At 33.4% G+C, this 20,494-nt stretch overlaps 1 protein-coding gene across 1 annotated transcript in view; it reads right to left on the bottom strand.

The window, feature by feature from the left end:
• DLG2 (discs large MAGUK scaffold protein 2) overlaps positions 1-20,494 on the bottom strand; it is a gene marked incomplete at both ends in the record, with an annotated part of 2,048,692 nt that overhangs the window by 1,705,718 nt on the left and 322,480 nt on the right. The window contains one exon of the mRNA XM_081281630.1: positions 15,489-15,634. Within this exon, the coding sequence (XP_081137756.1) occupies positions 15,489-15,634 (146 nt within the window). The remainder of the gene's footprint in view (positions 1-15,488; positions 15,635-20,494) is intronic.

The raw sequence follows: 20,494 nt of genomic DNA, 5'->3' as shown, positions 1-20,494 counted from the left end.
TATGAGGCCAACATCACCCTGATCCCAAAACCAGATAAAGATACTTCAAAGAAAGAAAACTACAGACCAATATCTCCAATGAACTTGGATGCAAAAATTCTCAATAAAATCCTGGCAAATCGAATACAAAAGCATATCAAAAAAATTGTGCACCATGATCAAGTAGGATTCATCCCTGGGATGCAAGGCTGGTTCAATATACGGAAGTCAATAAATGCTATTCACCACATCAATAGACTTAAAGACAAGAACCATATGATCATCTCGATAGATGCAGAAAAAGCATTTGACAAAGTACAACATCCCTTTATGTTCAAAACACTAGAAAAATTAGGGATAACAGGAACTTACCTCAAAATTGTAAAAGCTATATATGCTGAACCTCAGGCTAGCATCATCCTAAATGGAGAAAAACTGAAGGCATTCCCTCTAAAATCTGGAACAAGACAGGGATGCCCTCTATCACCACTTCTATTCAATTTAGTTCTTGAAATACTAGCCAGAGCAATTAGACAAACAAAAGAAATTAAAAATAGGAAAAGAAGAACTTAAATTATCACTATTTGCGGATGACATGATAATATATTTAACAGACCCAAAAGGGTCTACAAAGAAACTGCTAGAGTTAATAAATGAATTCAGCAAAGTGGCAGGATATAAAATCAACATGCATAAATCAAAGGCATTCCTGTATATCAGCAACAAAACTTCTGAAATGGAAATTAGGAAAACCACTCCATTTACAATATCCTCAAAGAAAATAAGATACTTGGGAATCAACCTAACAAAAGAGGTGAAAGATTTATACAATGAAAACTAGAGAACCCTAAAGAGTGAGATAGAAGAAGATCTCAGAAGATGGAAAAATATACCCTGTTCATGGATAGGCAGAACTAATATCATCAAAATGGCGATATTACCCAAAGTTCTCTACAGGTTTAATGCGATGCCAATCAAAATCCCAACAGCATTTCTTGTAGAAATAGATAAAGCAATCATGAAATTCATATGGAGAAACAAAAGACCCAGAATAGCAAAAGCAATTCTAAGCAGGAAGTGTGAATCTGGAGGTATAGCGATACCAGAGTTTAAACTGTACTATAAAGAAATAGTAACAAAAACAGCGTGGTACTGGTACCAAAACAGGCAGGTGGACCAATGGTACAGAATAGAGGATACAGAAACCAATCCACAAAATTACAATTTTCTTATATTTGATAAAGGGGCTAAAAACAGGCAATGGAGGAAGGACAGCATCTTCAACAAATGGTGCTGGGAAAATTGGAAATCCTATGCAACAAAATGAAACTGAATCCCTTTCTCTCACCATGCACAAAAGTTAACTCAAAATGGATCAAGGAGCTAGATATCAAATCAGAGACACTGAGTCTGATAGAAGAAAAAGTTGGCTAGGATCTACATACTGTGGGGTCGGGCTCCAAATTCCTTAATAGGACGCCCATAGCCCAAGAGTTAATAACAAGAATAAACAAATGGGACTTACTTAAACTAAAAAGTTTTTTCTCAGCAAGAGAAACAATAAGAGAGGTAAATAGAGAGCCTACATCCTGGGAACAAATTTTTACCCCTCACACTTCAGATAGAGCCCTAATATCCAGAGTATACAAAGAACTCAAAAAATTAAACAATAAGATTACAAATAACCCAATCAACAAATGGGCCAAGGACCTGAATAGACACTTCACAGAGGAGGACATACAATTAATCAACAAGTACATGAAAAAAATGCTCACCATCTCTAGCAGTCAGAGAAATGCAAATCAAAACCACCCTAAGATACCATCTCACTCCAGTAAGATTGGCAGCCATTATGAAGTCAAACAACAAGTGCTGGCGAGGATGTGGGGAAAAGGGTACACTTGTACCCTGCTGGTGGGACTGCAAATTGGTGAGGCCAATTTGGAAAGCAGTATGGAGATTCTTGGGAAAGCTGGGAATGGATCCACCATTTGACCCAGCTATGGCCCTTCTTGGACTATTCCCTGAGGATCTTAAAAGAGCGTACTATAGGGATACTGCCACATCAATGATCATAGCAGCACAATTCACAATAGCTAGATTGTGGAACCAACCCAGATGCCCTTCAATAGATGAATGGATAAAAAAAATGTGGCATCTATACACAATGGAATATTACGCAGCACTAAAAATAACAAAATCATAGAATTTGCAGGGAAATGGATAGCATTAGAGCAGATTATGCTAAGCGAAGCTAGCCAATATTTAAAAAACAAATGCCAAATGTCTTCTTTGATATAAAGAGAGCAACTAAGAACAGAACAGGGAGGAAGAGCATGAGGAAAAGATTAACATTAAACAAAGACGAGTGGGGGGAGAGAAAGGGAGAGAGAAGGGAAAGCATATGGAAATGGTAGGAGACCCTCAATGTTACACAAAATTACATATAAGAGGTTGTGAGGGGAAAGGGGGAGGGAAACAAGGGAGAGAACTGAATAACAGCAGAGGAGGTAGAGAGGGAAGATGGGAGGGGAGGGGAGGAGGGATAGTAGGGGATAGGAAAGGTAGCAGAATACAACAGTCACTAATATGCCATTATGTAAAAATGTGAGTGTGTAACCGATGTGATTCTGCAATTTGTATTTGGGGTAAAAACGGGAGTTCGTAACCCAATTGAGTCAAATGTATGAAAGGTGATATATCATGAGCTTTGTAATGTTTCGAACAACCAATAAAAATAAATAAATAAATAAATAAATAAATAAATAAATAAATAAATAAAAAGAAAGAAAGTTAAGTTAATGTAAAATTAATATGGGCAAATATAAAGCAAATGAATGCCCAAATATATTGTGTAATTGATCAAAGAAAGTCAATTATTTATCCTTTATGTATTGATATGTATGTATGAAGATATTAAGACCTCATTTGGTTTTGAATTTTATGAGGTAGGTCTTGATATATAAGCACACACACATATAAATATATACAGGTATAGATAAAAAAAAAAAAAGATCAGATGAAGAGCCTTGTTCTTCCATATCTTTTTAATTGATAGCAAAACAAAACCAAGTCCAAAGAAGAAGAGTAACTAGGATCCAGGTAAAGAACTAGAAGGCTGGAAACAAGAAAGAATGGGCTAAAAGTGATAATCCAAAGAGAGCAAAACAGAATTGATTGTGAAAGAAAAACACATTCCTGAGGCCCACTTTTGCATAGTGACCAATGTGTACAAAGGTGGGTGGCAGCTTAAAGGATCTACATAAAAATGAATACAAATAGCAGATATTCAGTAAGTGATAACCCAAGCATAAAGTAGAAAGAAAAGGGGAAAGAAAGGGAACAGAAGGGAAGAAATTAACTATACCTTTTAAGAATGGATTTGTGTACCCTTGCCAGGGTGGTATAACCATATAAAATAATTTTCCTAGAAGATAAAGCTTATGTGTGAGAACTTTCACTTTTGTAAGTTCCCTTATTCTGGTTATGCCTCTTCTCTCTACTCATACCTCTTCCAACTCCAATTTATCAGCATTTAGTGCCCTTCTACATTACCTAGGTCCCCCAAACACTGTGCCTAATCCATACCAAATAATTATTCTTTTCCACTACTCTCTGAAATAACAAGCCAAAAATTAAAAATTTAAAAAGCACTGTTTTTATTTAAATGTCAAAATGGAACTCTGACAAACTATTTCAAAGCTACTGACATTAATATTATATTACCCTAGGAACTATGCATGATTTTAGTAAGAATTATCCTAACTCTCTTTGTATTCTCTAATCCTACCAATATATCCATGGAAAGAATTTCAAGTAACAGCAATAGTAAATGAGAAGATATTTTACATGGTATAGTAATGATGATAACATTATTTTATATTCACATAATGCTTTTTTCTTCGCAAAATGCTCTCTCTTGCTCATTCTTTTGTCTGAATACCCAGAGGAGAATTATGGAATTTTTAAAAAAGTCCTATATTATCATAAATTTTAATATAAAGTAGTGTTATAGAATTTATTTTTCAAAACTTTCTTATATGCATACTTTCATTTGACTCACCCAAACATATAGTTTTTAATTTCCATTTATTGACAAAGAAAATGAGACTCAGAGATATGAAATGATTCTCCATAAATTCATTATCAACACAGCTCTATTCATGGAGTGTTTACTAAGTACAGGGATTCCACTAAATACTTCATATGCCTTATGTTTTATTCATTCTTCACAGTAACCTTATGAGTAGGTATTATTATTATTTTAACATTTTATAAATAAAAGAATTTAAGTTCAAAGAGGTTAAATAATTTATTCATGGCCACATCACTAGCAAAAGGCAAAATTCAAACACAGGGCTCTTAAAATGACTCTTGGTCATTCTGCTATGCCAACCTGCTTCCTATAGGCCCAGTGCTGTTACTGAAACACTATAACCCTGATCAGTAATTGTTCAGTAATATAAAAATTCTTTCTTTCTGTTAACCAAGTTAGAATTGTAGAATTCAGCTTAGCACCTCAAGTTCTGTGAAAAAAAAAATGCACATATATAAATTCTTAAAGTCAAAGTGGGGAGGATACTGTGTCCATTTCTTACACACACGCACACGCACACACAAGAAAAAGACAAGTTAGGCAGAAAGTTAACCATAATTGGGAGCTAAAATCAGGTAATACTGCATTGCTAAATAGGAGGAGAGTGATATGTGCCTCAGTATAAAACAGTATAGAACAGAGATAAATCATTTATAGCTCAGAAAAACACCTAAGAAACTACAACAACAAAAATCAAAACTCGAATTAGATACTTCTTTTAAAGTGTTTTAAAACAAGCCATTTCTTGGTTGTATTCCTAAAATAAAGACTCTTGGTTAAGTGTCATCTTATTTCAAGATATCACCATCACCAACATAACACAGAATAGTTCTATGAGTACCCTGCTGCTGTCATCCTATGATATAAACAATATATTACAGGTTAAAATCTTCTGTGGTGTGGGAGTAATGTAAAGGTGCCGATTTACATTTTTCAAACATCATATAAACCAGAGTTTAAGTTGAGCAGCTAGTATTTAATCACATATATGCTGAGGAGTAACAAAACAGATCCCTTTCCTCCAGCCACCTGAGAATATAGTTCAAGAACTAGAAGGCAAAATTTATACGTAAGCTTTTCCCGGGCTGAATACAAACAGGTAAATGTCACTTTCTTTCAAGATAAGACCTCTGGGTCTTTTTAAACTACACACTATTAAAACCACATCAAAGCTTTATTTTGAGAATCCATCTGATTTTATTTCAAGAGAAAAAAATAATCATTGACAGGCACACTACAGGGACTCTGTACGATCCAAAACTATGACCCCATTGTTCTTCCTGTTAATCTCAATTCACACTAAATTTAATGCTACAGTAAAGAAGCCTCTAGAAATTAATAAGTGAAACAGATCCAGGCAAAAATGAAATATTTCTAACTTCTAAAATCAGGAGATTTTGTATGCCTTTTTGGAAACCAAGATCAACTCCTTCTTATATTCAAAATCTCCCAATGGTGTCCTATTTATCTCAGAGCAAAAGCCTCCAATGCTGTACACAATCTGACTGGTTATCTGTATGACCACACCTACTTTTCTTCCTTTTGTTAATTCAACTGCATTTGAACATTCCTGCCCCATTATTTCTTGAATATACTAAGTATGTTCCCACTTTGGGATCTTCACACTAGCTAATCATTCCACCTAGAATGGTCTCACCCCAAGATAATCTCATGGAAAATTCCTTCATAGCCTTCAAATTTGGCTCAGATGTCAACTCATCATTAAAGCCTATCCTAATCACCCCATTAAAATAATAATCTCCTGCAAATAGGACTATTAATAGTCTTCAACCAGATCTCTTTTCCCATAGCAGTCATCCCATACTAGTATAGCATATACTTCACTTAATTTTAATAATTACCTGTTTTTCTCCTCCATTAGAGTACAAGGTCTATGACAGGAGAAATTTTTTTGTGTTTGTTGATGTATGTCTAATCCCTGGTTTATAATAAATACTCAATAAATATGGGTGGAATATGTTAATGAAGGAATAAAGCTATCTTCACAAAGATGGGTTCAGTGAATAAGCTAGAAAATAACAATCATTATAAACTATACTATGAAATAGTACAAACTTTTTAAACTAAAGATCTTGTTCTCATTTAAAGAACAAAATCCCTTAGTAAGGGGTCTGAGGATAAAAATGTTCCTCCATAGGGCAGAAAATTATAGGAAATCTTTCTTATTTTAGAAAATCTGGCAATATGAATATCTTAAGGCTCACTTATGGGTTAAATACCCCTAATCTCAACCTTGGAAACTCTAGCAATAACCCCCTTTTTTAGTAGATTACAGGATTGAACAGTAAAGTTGACATTTGTCACTCCCCTGTTTTAAGAACCTTCACATGGATATGTGTGTAGATATAGAAGAAAAAGACAAAAAGGTGTTTTTCTTCACCTCCTTGGGAAATGGTAATATGGCAAGACCATGCTATCAAATAAAGGTTTAAATTAATTAAAGGACAAAAACATTAGAATAATTTAAACATCATCCTAAAAATTCTACATTTCTAATCCAGTCAGCTATTCCTTTTCCCATTTTAATAGAACTGCTATGAAGAATTTATTACTCCAAGAGTTAACTCCAATTACAGAAATAGAGATAAACCAAACTAGCTGTAATCATATCAGAAGTAGGCTCCTAGAAAAATACTGACAAATGACCAGCTGTGAGGTGTCATACCAGAATTATTTTATATCTAGGGACCCAAATTGTCTTGGGAGCATTTCAGAGTAAACTGAGAAAGTTTTTCACATTGTTTCTTTTTTTCTTTTTTTAACCAACCTTAGAAGAAATAAGAGATCAGGAAGAGCTAAAGGGAAAGCAGTAGGGATTAACACATGAAAAACACTTTGAAGAGTGTTTAGGATTAAATAGTCCCATCTAGATGTTTGCTATTACTATCTGTACTTCTAACCTTAATTGTATAATAAGCAATTGCTTAGTTAAATTTATATCATATAGAAAGAAGAAAATATATCAAAATGTTTACCATGTTTGAAAGACCCCAGCCCCATAACCTAAGGCTTGATTATGAAAAGTAGAAAGTATGTAGTAAACAGGTGAGCTCACCACATGACCTGTTAGAAAGGGCACCCTGACCACATCACAGGACATGCTTGAGCAAACTGGGATCATAAGCGGGAATAGGTAGGAAACACAATGTAAACCTGTAAGATTGATGAGTTTTTCGGGAACCTATAGTGAAAAACAAGTTTATCATAGTGAAAAACAAGTTTACCCTTTAAGTGACCTGTACGTTGGATTCAAAGGGACCAATGAGACACCTGTTACTGTGCTAGGCGGAAAACAACTCCTTTTTCCCTATAAAAGATCTGTACCCCAAAGCCCGGTGTGCCAGTTCACCAAAGCTTCGGCTGAGGTTTTGCTGTGCACCCGCAGGCGCCTGTGTATTAATAAACTTGCCTCTTGCTTTTGCAGCCAGTGTGACGCTAGTTCTTTTGGACGGGGGATTTGAGGGTCTGGGGGTCTTTCATGTTTACTTCAGAATGATAGAATTATATAGTTGAACTTTCCTACTTTCCCTACCTATTTTTATGCATCCTACTCCATTCAAATAAAACTGATTGTTATTCCTTGTATATATCCCATGCTTTATCATTTCTTTGACTTACCCATTCCCGCACACTCTATCTATTATTCAAGGTAATAATAAATAGCAGATAACAATTACTGAATAAGCCAGGTACTATGTTAAGCACATTTATAACTCATTTAATGAGTTTGAAGCCCTTTGAGGTAGCTATGACTAGTATTCCTGCTGTATTGATGTACAGTGTGATTGAATAACTTATTTAAATTCTGTTACCATTTCCCTGAACTCATCTTTTTAAATTTTATTTTCATTTGTTCTTTTTAGATATACATGACAATAGAAGGTCTTTTGACATACATACATGGAGTTTAACTTATTCTAATTAGGATCCCATTCCGAATCGAAATATTATATAGAAATAGAAAAATTCAGATACTCAACTGAGCAACAAACTCCTTGAAGTCAGGGTCAATGGGAAAATATATCTTTAATTGTTTGTCTCCTGACAAGTGTATCTAGCACAGAGCCTAACAAAATATAGTAGCTTAAGGAATAAATATTTAAATGAAAGAATTAATGGATGAATGAGTCATTCTATTAACAGTCACTTGGATTATCTAAATATTCTAAAAATATATCTAAGTCTCATGGAAAATTCATATGAACCTAAAAAGCTAGAGTTTTCTTTAGTAGCTTTGTTTTTAGGAGAAAAAAAATGCTATAAAACAAAATACCATAACTGAATTTCTCAACAAGCAAGTGACAAGATGGGAAAATATTCTATATGCTTGAGAAAAAGTAATAAACAAAGTAAACAAAAATCCTTGGCATCATAAAATTTACTTTCTACTAAAAGGGAAATCAGACATTTAATCCTTGTGAGAATGCCATTTTAGAGGAAGAAACAGATCTAAAGGTGCTAAATAATTTCCCCAAAGTCACACAACGAAGTGAGGGAGCCTGAAGTCAAGTCCAAATGCTCTGACTCATGAGTCCTTACTCCTACCCAGTAGGCCATAATGTTTCTTTCATAAGGCATTATGTCCTGTGAACAAAATCAAAGCAAGAAGCTTAAAAAAAAATAAAAGCAAGAAACAGTAATGAACAGTAATGGCAGTGCTAGGTGCTAGGCAAGTGAGGCAGGTATTTTAAACAGGATGGGGTAAGAATCACTAAGAAGATTCCATTAAACTTTTGAAAAAGATGATGCCCTTACCACATGCAGATATCTGCAGGAATAGTATTTCAGGGAAGGAAGAAGCAAATACAAAGGTCTGAGGCTTCATGTGTTTGAGGGGCAGAGAAGCTAGGGAAGCTGGACAGAAGTAGGGGGAAAGTAGTACGATTAGATCAGAGAACTAACTGAGGTCACAAATTGTATAGCTCTACAGGCCATTGTAAGAAACATAGGTTAACTCTGGGAGAGAAGATGCTGAAAGACTTGACAAAAGAGTGACATGCTATGACTCCTCTTCTAACAGAAGTGTTAAAGATGTCACATCTGTGAAGATTTCTAGATTCCATGAACATTTGAAAACCCAACAATAGAAAATCAGTCATTTACAATTATCTTAAATATTATGCAGTGTCATAGTGCATGTTACAAAATTCCAACCTCATTTCTCCATCATATCTGACTTATTTTACAGAAAAATTAATGGCATAGAAACACTACCTCAGGGTCAAAAACATCAAAGGACTACTGAGTTGGGAGGTAAGATGTGCTGCAATTTTCACAAGTATGTTTAAAAATCAAACTTTTGATGAAATGTAGACTTCATTTTACTTATTAACTTATACTTTTTAGAACCTGATTAAGGTTTTTCTGCTATGCTCTTGTCCTTATAGCAAATTTTCTTGTAGTAAGCCAGACATTAAAATCCAAGTAACAGCATATTTGCTATTTTCAAACATCAAATCTTTCTTCATCTGTTGCAGAAGAATAGAGTGAGATATTGATGAACTTTCTTTGTATGTCCTTGTTTATTTTGACCATTCTACATTGAGCTACTGTATGGGAGGCCTCAAGAACCTACAGGAGCAAAGAAACAGAAAGCACACACATCATATGCTAGTTTTTAAGTTCAAAAGCTACATTCCAGATGGAAGACTAAAAAGATTTATAATATGCAAGAAGATGGAATATATTTTTTCAATCAGATATATACAGTCCAGCTTCCTCATGCTAAGATGCAGAGGACTTCCAGGAATGCTGGCTTCTGCCTATTATCTCAGAAGCTCAGGAGGCTGAGAGAGGAGGATCCCAAGTTCAAGGCCAGCCTCAGGAACTTAGTGAGGCCCTAAGCAACTTAGTGAGACCCTGTCTTAAAATAAAAAGTAAAAAGGACTGGGGATGTAGCTAAGTGGTTAAGCACTCTTAGGTTTAATGCCTGGTACCAAAAGCTAAAACAAACAAAAAGACACAGAGGAATAAAAGAAATAGTGTTATCACCGAATATCTAGGCAGAAAGTCCTAGGTAACCTTATAAGGTCCCGCTATACTACAATAAGAATAGGAAGTAGACAAATGTTCATTTTGCTACTTATTTTTACCCATGTAGCCACTAAACAGAGTTTTTGGGGGGTTATTTGTTTGTTTTAAGTGAAGGAGTTTTGTGGTTGAAATGAGGAGGAGAAGCAGTTGGTAGAATGCACCTTATACCTAGAAACCAGGTGGAGACACATGATCACCACTTTGAATACCAAAATGAAGAAATTATGACTCCTAAATATTTAAAAGGAAATGTCCCAACAGGAATTATCTCATAGTGAATGCTGACTGGTGACCACAGATGTCTCTCCTGACCCCTCCCAATGTCACTCAACCTATAAGTACTCACTGAGTCTTATAATGTGCCTCCAGGCACTGTCCTCAACAAAGAGATGTACATTATACTGTGTCTCTGTTCCCACTGTGATGCCATGTTAGAATATAAATGCACAAGGGAATTGTTCTCTCTGAGAAAAAAGAAGTATGGAAGGAAAGTAGGAAAGTTATTAAGTATAAAGCAGAAATGCTCTGAGAAAACTCAAAATTGAGTTTAAATCAGGTTTTGTATCCACAGGAAGATTTGTTTTTATACTAAGATCAGGAGGATTTATAGAAAAATAAAGTTAAAATTCTCTACACTTCTCTAGTTCTTTGACATTACTCTGTGTTAGGCACTGGATATACATTGTTGCCCTTCCTTGTGGAAGCCTCTACTTGGGGAGACAGACACTTCCCTGTCATTAATTATAACACTGTCATCTTGCAGCCAAGAGTCACTTCCTCCCCACCTGTCTTTAAAATACTAGAAACAATGCTTGTGTTTCAGAAGTTTTCAGTCGTATGCTACCATGTTTTGACTTCACATTGTCAAAATAATTCAAGAGACTGGCTTGAACCTACTAAAACAAAACATACAAACAATAAATTAAATCCGGAATTCATAATATAAAATTTTACTACTTCAATCACTAATCATGACTTTTGCCTCATACCAGTAGACTGAAGTCAGAGAATACTTTATTTGCATTTTTCTTGTATCATCAAAGCTTTTTAGAGGCTAATGGATGTCTTATGAAAATATTTATTTTTAAAAATCTACTAATCCTTATGCAATCCACTAGAAAATAATATTCCAATGGTGCTTCCATTACCTTTGAATATTTTCAAAACTTCTATTTCCAGAGACAATCTACCAGTAATAAAATAAATAATTCTTATTGCTTTAGAGAATATTATCCATGACTTCCTTTGCCAGATTTAATCAGCCAAGACACATTGGTTATTTCTCTAGTCTGGCCTACATTCTGAAGAAGCTTAGCTAAAAGAATGGAAAGAAAGAGGCTGAACTGGATACCCAAGGAAGCCTATGGCCAGATTGAAGGTGAAACTAGAAGACTCTTAGACTTCTATTTCAACATACATTTCTTGAGCCTACTATGTGCTAAACACCTTTATGGGTTGTAAGACATCATAGAAAAGAGAGATTCATATTTTATAGAGTTTATATGTATTTCTAGCTCTTAAATAAATTCAGTTTGTCCAAGAAAAAGGATACAAGGTGAGAATTAAAAACTGGAACAGCATTTCTACTACATCATCAGAATCCACCTAGGTTGTTGTTCCTTAGTCTAAGCTTTCCTAGTTGTAATTGAGAGATTATAGTAATTGAGAGATTCAATTTGGCTCTATATCTCAATTTACTATTCTCTACAAAGACCATTTAAGCAACAACTAAATTTGGATTCACTTTCTAAACTTTGATCTTGAGAAGACAAACTCCACAGGACAGGATCCTCAATTTTTCTGTCTCAATACACTGAAAACTCAAATAAAAGACATTTCTATCTCTATCTTCAGTGAGATAGGTCAATCAACTCATTCCTTTGTCTTATTTAGCTCTACATGAAGAAAACAATCAATTTCATTTTGGAAGCAAATTGATTGAAATTCTTTGTGTTTATCTTCTGATATTTAAAATATAACTTGTGTAATCTTTAGTACACCATTTACTGAGAACTTCAAGCTGCCATAGAACAGAGTTAAAGAAACTCTAAAATTGCATGTAGGAAAGCACTCATTGTATTAGCTTTTGTTTATGCTAATTTTGTCACTGAAAAATAAAAAGGAATAAATAAGTCTAATATTCATGTGAATTTTTTTTATTATTCATCCTCATATTGCTGGCATCTATTCAAAAACCAATTAAAAGTCCAATTTGTATGGATTAAGTCAAATAATCTTTTAAATAACAACTAGTAAAATCTAACGTTAAAAAAATATTTTGATGCATTTGAAGAAAAGGTGTCAATCAAAAACCAAAGATATTACATGTATATAATAATCCAGGCAAAATATTTGTCTCTAATATATATATATATATATATAGTATAAATTGAATTGTTTAAATATACAAAAAATCCAAACAAATTTACAAGAAATTTACCAAAAAAGAGCAAAAATTATCCATACATTCACGGAAGAGAAAATTTAACTGGTTAATAAAAATATGAAACTGTGCCCAAATTCACTAATAGTGAATTCATTAATATTATGGGTACTAGTAATTAAGTGAACAATGAAATATCACTATGCCTATTAAACTGGTAAAAATAAGAACTATAACATCTATTGCTGACATAGATATAAGGTAAAAACTGCATCCACATGAATTGCTGTTGAAATGTGAAAAATGAAATCATTCTGGAAATACTTATTCAAATTAGATGTTTGTATGCTCTTGGAGCTAATAATGCCACCTCTGGGAATTTATTCCTTAGAACAAAAGCATCAGTGTTTCAGATATACATATAAAGATAATTGTAGCATTAATCGTAGTGGCAGAAAATTGGAAACAGTAAATTGAATAAATCATGATACACCTAAGCTATGAAATTATATATCCATCAGAAGAACCAATTAAAGTATTCCTGACAATGTGAAAATTTCATGAAATATGAGCATGCTTTTTAGAAAAAATGACTTCCCTAAATTACCTCTGTATGAATACATGTGTGCATGTGCCAGTAAGGATATGTAGATAAAATCCACATATATATGTCTATAGTTTGTATACGAATACATATTATGTGAGTGCAGAAGGAAGAAACATGTTTGTAACACAGATTACCTTTCACATGAAGAGGGCAGAGTTAAAGCAGTATAGGAAGAAAGTGAAAGAAGACATGCAGAAATGGAAAAAATGGTTAAGTAGAACAGTATTTAGAATAAAAATATATTTTATCATTTATGCAAAATTATATATGGGACTATGCATCTGGAAATTGAATAAGAATATTTTTGAAAACAAAAAAGGGAAAATGTTAAGGCAATAAAAACCTAGGAAAAATTGTAGGAATGCAGAATAGCAAAGCAAAGAAAAAATAAACTTTAACATATAAAAATTAAAAATATTTTGAATGTCAAAAAAGCACTATAAGGGATGGGGATGTGGCTCAAGCAGTAGCGCGCTCGCCTGGCATGTGTGCGGCCCGGGTTCGATCCTCAGCATCACATACAAACAAAGATGTTGTGTCCGCCGATAACTAAAAAATAAATATTAAAATTCTCAAAAAAAAGCACTCTAAGCAAAAGTAATAGTAATGAACAAAGGAGAAAAATGTAACAATAAGACAACAGGCTAGATGTTTCATAAACAAAATGCTCTTATTGCAAAATAAGAATTCTAGTTCTACCTAGAAAAATGGGCAAATTTGAATGATCACAAGAGGAAAAATGTATATAATAATTCAGTGCCAATAGGAACAAGTAATTGCAATAAAAAAGCATTAAGTAAAAAAATCTATTGATTTTACAAAATATTTTAAATGATAAATTAATGTTACATTGAATATAGGCATATGTCTTTTGAAACAATGCTGATAGCAAGTATTTGCAAAGTACTTTGCCAATCTAAATTAGGAGTTTTATATGATTATCCTGGGACTCAAAAGTCTCATTCTCTCAGCCCTAATGAAAGAATTTAAAAAACAATAGTATAATCACATAGATGTTTATTACTACACTACTCAGGAGAAAATTTGAAATAACCCAAGTATGAATGAAGAACTGCTTAAATAAGTTTTGAATGATGGAATATTATATACTCACTCAGTTTCAAAAATACTTTGTGACAAGGTATGCATAAATACTATTAGTATAACATTAAAATCAAAAGACATAAAAATCCTCTAGATGCTATTGTTTCTATTTAATATGCGTAGATTTGTATAAAGTATAGAGGACAAAAATGTAAAAATAATTATTTGTAGGTGTTAAAATTAGGATGATGCTTATTTTTATGTTTTTAAGTATAAATTCACGTTTGGTGTCAATTAATAACTCAGTTTTTATTCAAGTGGCTAAGATGATCATGCTCAGTCTTATCTCATTTCCAAATCAATTCTGAGCAAGGCAGAAAGTACATGAGATATTAAATCTTAACAATCCTAAAATGCAATAATCAAGCTCCCATTGACAATAGCTTCCAAATCATGGTATTAACTTCATGACCCCAAACTTTACATATGGTGTGTGTGTGTATACTGTTACCACTCTTTTAAAGTACTGACTGACATTTGAAAGTATCATTGATCTGCCCCTGCCTTCATAGTTGCACTCAGCTATGGATCTAAAACAGGCTTCAACTTGCCTTGCTCTTTGGCAATTGTTAAGTCCAATAGAAGTCTCCAAATTTTTTTTTTTATTAGCTACAAATGACATTATCTCCAAATTCTTTGATCCCATAATCCTATCTGTAAAAACTCTTTGAGTACATAACTTTTAATAGCTTTATGTTTATTTTTAAATGCATATCTATTAATATTAATGTAGTATATGCTATAAATTACCCAAACCCAAAAATTTAAAGATTCTAAATTCAAAAGAATTCTAAAATAAAAAGAATTTTGAGTTCTAAGATTTTGTTCCTATACCACCATGGATCATTCATGCTCCAGGATGTTATAGAAATCATAGCCTTGGATCACATTTTCCTATTCCATTATCCTACTCCAATCCCACATTGCATAAGGAACCATGTTTTGAAATTCCAGAATGCTTAAACTTGAGTCAACTCAAAATACAACAATATTCATAACAATACTCACTTGTGTGATGTGAAGAATCATACCAAAAAGTCATACCAAAGAGCCGTACCTTTCCTCTTCCCTGGGGTTTTATCTCTTAGCAAATCTAGATTTTCCTATGTGAAATTTACACACAGTTTGGTATAACTAAAATTCTTTTATGATTGTTGCCATATTGATAAAAATTACTGCTACTACTACTATTACTACTATCACAACTTTTCTACTGGCATAAGTTCTAATATGATTCAGCACTTTAAGAAGTGTCAATGATATACCTCTGCAGATTTTTGAAGACTGTCATGGCATGAAGCAAGAATAGATGTCTTCTCCCATTTCTGTGCAACTTGATTGGCTTCTTCAATCTTTTGTTCACAACTTTTTTGGGAATTTAGTAGTGTCACCTCATAAAATTCTTGAATATCTATAAAGAAAATGTAAGGAAAGAATCAAAATGTCATGCAAAACCTCATAAATAGCTTCTGCATATATACTCATAGCAGCAGATAAAAGAACTCCAAGAATTATCTTTCATACAAATGGGATTGGAGGGAGGGAGAGATACACTTAACCAGAGCTGAGAACAGAGTTGGGAGGTTAGGGTAACATAAATGGACAGACAACAAATGAGTGTGGTTGTTCAAAGGGCAAGTAGTAATGGAAGTATTGCTATCGTCATACTAGAATTTGGACTATCAAGTAGGTAAGGAAACTGACCTTTGAATAATTATATATCAGTATCTGTTCTATGGTACTAGAAGCAGGAAAACTAAATATTTTCTATAGGAAATCTGTTCCAGTTCAGGCATGCAGGAATAGAAATGAGCTCACTATGATTATAAAGCACCACCACCTCCTCCAATAAAGGAATGTTACTATGAATGTAATTTAGTAGAAACAAAAAAATTAGTACCTGTACACTCAGAAAAATGAGAAATTATACCCCATCTGATTCAAATGTATGTATGATATGTCAAGATCATTGTACTGTCATGTATAACTAATTAAAACAAATTTTAAAAAATTTAAAAGTAAAAAAAATTAGTAGGTTTAGATGCCTGTTTATTGTTGGTTTTGGAATTATCCAATATAAGATAGAGAAGAGGTATGTTGTTTTAAAGAAATGTTACAATAAAAATGATTAGCAAGGGTTGGTGATGTGGTTCAGAGATCAAATACCCCTGAGTTCAATCCCCAGTAACAAAAAAAAAAAAAAAAAAAAAAGATGAGCAAATAACAAGGATCTAGTAAATCTAGTAATAACAGACAGACAAAAGAGGGGATAGAGAGCCAATATAACTTCCAACTCTTAAAAATATAATTATTTAAAGATGTACTAGTGGATGACTAGGAGGATAGATTGAGACATATATAAAAAGAATAATTAAATGCTCCATGGTAGGTATACTGGTGCTGATTCTAATATTATTATAACCTTAATAATGTTGAAATGTTGGAAAAACATGTTTTTATATAAAGCTAAAAAGTCAATGAATGGGTTGAATACCAAATTGAAGAAAGAAGAACAGGGAAAATATCCAAGAAATTATCCAGAATGCAAACACAAGAAAAAAAGGGAAATTAAAGTGATGCTAAGCTAAATAGAGGATAGATAAGAAGGTCCAATATTTTTATAATAGATGGCCTCAAGGAAAGATAGAATAAATAATAAATAATATTTAAAGTTGAAATGGCAATAAACATTTTATAACTTGTGAAAATATTAATTCACTTATCATGAAAGCAATATTTTATACTAAAGAGGATAAACAAAAGCTATGCCTAGGACAAGGCACATCAAAATGAAATCACAGAATAACAAAGACAAAGAAAAAAAATCTTTAAAGCAATCAGAGAGAAAGGACATGTCTGATTTTTCAAGTATCAATAAAAGAAGCTAGAAGATAACTGTTTCAAAGAAATGTTACAATAAAAATTATGAGGAAGGAACTTCAAAATTTGAGATGAGATAACTGTTAACAACTATTTTGAGATAAACTGTTAACAGTTGCATTCTTTTGTAAATTTTGTATCGAATCTTTAAAAAAAACTTGCATACAGAATATATAACGAACTCTCTTAAAACCCTTTAAGAAACCAAATAATCCAATACAAAAATTGGCAAAAGATTTGAATAGATGCTTCACAAAGAATATAATTGATTTCAAACCAGTTCATGAAAAGATATTCACATCAATAGTCACCAGGGAAATGAAAATTAAAACCACAATAAGATGCCAGCACATGTTGATTATAGTAGCTAAAACTAAGAAGACTGATCATACCAGGCATTGACAGTGAAGTGCAGAAACTGAAACTCTCCTATACTGATGATGAGAGTGAAAATGATATATCTTTTTTTTTTAATTTTTATTGTTGGTTGTTCAAAACATTACATAGCTCTTGACATATCATATTTCACACTTTGATTCAAGTGGGTTATGAACTCCCTTTTTTACCCCATATACAGATTGCAGCATCACATCAGTTACACATCCACTGTTTTACATATTGATATACTAGTGTCTGTTGTATTCTGCTGCCTTTCCTATCCTCTACTATCCCCCAACCCCTCCCCTCCCATCTTCTCTCTCTACCCCATCTACTGTAATTCATTTCTCCCCCTTGTTTTTTTTTTCCCTTTACCCTCACTTCCTCTTATATGTAATTTTGTATAACCATGAGGGTCTCCTTCCATTACCATGCAATTTCCCTTCTCTCTCTTTTTCCCTCCCACCTCTCATCCCTGTTTAATGTCAATCTTCTTCTCATGCTCTTCCTCCCAACTCTGTTCTTAGTTACTCTTCTTATATCAAAGAAAACATTTGGCATTTGTTTTTTAGGGATTGGCTAGCTTCACTAAGCATAATCTGCTCTAATGCCATCCATTTCCCTGCAAATTCTATGATTTTGTCATTTTTTAATGCAGAGTAATACTCCATTGTGTATAAATGCCACATTTTTTTTTGTATCCATTCGTCTATTGAAGGGCATCTAGGTTGGTTCCACAGTCTTGCTATTGTGAATTGTGCTGCTGTGAACATGGATGTAGCAGTGTCCCTGTAGTATGCTCTTTTTAGGTCTTTAGGGAATAGACCAAGAAGGGGAATAGCTGGGTCAAATGGTGGTTCCATTCCCAGCATTCCAAGAAATCTCCATACTGCTTTCCAAATTGGCCACACCAATTTGCAGTCCCACCAGCAATGTACAAGTGTACCCTTTTCCCCACATCCTCGTCAGCACTTGTTGTTTGATTTCATAATGGCTGCCAATCTTACTGGAGTGAGATGGTATCTTAGGGTGGTTTTGATTTGCATTTCTCTGACTGCTAGAGATGGTGAGCATTTTTTCATGTACTTGTTGATTAATTGTATGTCCTCCTCCGAGAAGTGTCTGTTCAGATCCTTGGCCCATTTGTTGATTGGGTTATTTGTTATCTTATTGTCTAATTTTTTGAGTTCTTTGTATACTCTGGATATTAGGGCTCTATCTGAAGTGTGAGGAGTAAAGATTTGTTCCCAGGATGTAGGCTCCCTATTTACCTCTCTTATTGTTTCTTTTGCTGAGAAAATTTTTTTTTAGTTTGAGTAAGTCCCATTTATTGATTCTAGTTATTAACTCTTGCGCTATGGGTGTCCTATTGAGGAATTTGGAGCCCGACCCCACAGTATGTAGATCTGAGCCAACTTTTTCTTCTATCAGATGCCGTGTCTCTGATTTGATGTCAAGCTCCTTGATCCATTTTGAGTTAACTTTTGTGAATGGCGAGAGAAAGGGATTCAGTTTCATTTTGTTGCATATGGATTTCCAGTTTTCCCAGCACCATTTGTTGAAGATGCTATCCTTCCTCCATTTCATGCTTTTAGTCCCTTTATCAAATATAAGATAGTTGTAGTTTTGTGGATTGGTTTCTGTGTCCTCTATTCTGTACCATTGGTCCACCCGCCTGTTTTGGTACCAGTACCATGCTGTTTTTGTTACTATTGCTCTGTAGTATAGTTTGAGGTCTGGTATCGCTATACTGCCTGATTCACGCTTCCTGCTTAGAGTTGTTTTTACTATTCTGGGTCTTTTATTTTTCCATATGAATTTCATGATTGCTTTATCTATTTCAACAAGAAATGCCATTGGGAAAATGATATATCTTTGAAAATCTTCATAAATTGAAAATACTGAAGTCAAAACTGCATTTAGAGGCTGAGGATATAGCTCAGTTGGTTGAGTGCTTGCTTCGCATGCACAAGGCCCTGAGTTCAATCCCTAACATCACCAAAAAGAATAAAAAAAAAAAAACCCACCTGAATTTAACGTAATGAGCCTACCAAACATCATAATCTAGCAACCCATTACATTATAGACTTTCAGTTGTTTAGTCTGGTGATTTGTGTGGCAGACTGGGAACTGTGGCTCACTCTGCTGCCCAGCAGTGCACGAGTATTATACCCAATATCATTAGTATGAAAAAAATCAATATTCAAAATTTGAAGTGCAGTTTCAACTAAATGTGTATCATTTTCACACTATCATCAAGTTGCAATTATCATAGACTTGTAGACTTCCTGTTGTTGATTCAGTGGACAGAGTAGACAAGGAAATGGGATAAAGGAGGAACATAAAGGTAGATGTAAATTAATGATAATGATCTAGTTCTAGATTTGAAAATTTCAGGATGGCAATTTCAGAAATGTTTATTTTTATTGTTGTGCATATTTTATATAAATTATATATTATATTGTATAAAACATTGATTTTCTTAAATAATGGAAATTTTTAAGTCTTTTATCAAAAGTAAAATTTACATTAAAAAGTTAAAAATTCTTAAAGTTTATGCATAGTACACTATATATATTCTTTCACTAGCAACTAATGTATCTGTGAAATCATGTTTGGAAATGCGTAATAATAAGAGGTTAAAGCTCTGTGGTGTGTGTGTGTGTGTGTTTGTGTGTGGTGTATTCATCCCATATTTTTAATACTGTAAGGATTGATAGAGTATTAATTGGCCAACAAATGCCAGAGGAATAGGAATAAAACAGTAAACTTCATAAAATGAAATGTTTATATCATCTGGTCTCAATAATTAATTTTAAAAAAGAAAAGAGAAGAAATCTCTGTGAAGATTCCTGCAGTTAGAGTCTCTTTAAAAGATAATGACTTGTATGTTCAAAACAATTTTTGCAGATAATTGAATTTCAAGATTTTTCCCTTTACACCAATTTTTAGGATGTCAGCATTGTTTTATACATAGCATTTTAAAATGAGAAATTTTGGTATACTAGATGTA

The sequence above is a fragment of the Spermophilus citellus genome, assembly GCF_964194105.1.
Source record: "Spermophilus citellus genome assembly, chromosome: 2".
NCBI lineage: Eukaryota > Metazoa > Chordata > Mammalia > Rodentia > Sciuridae > Spermophilus > Spermophilus citellus.
This window is presented reverse-complemented; position numbering and strand designations above follow the sequence as displayed.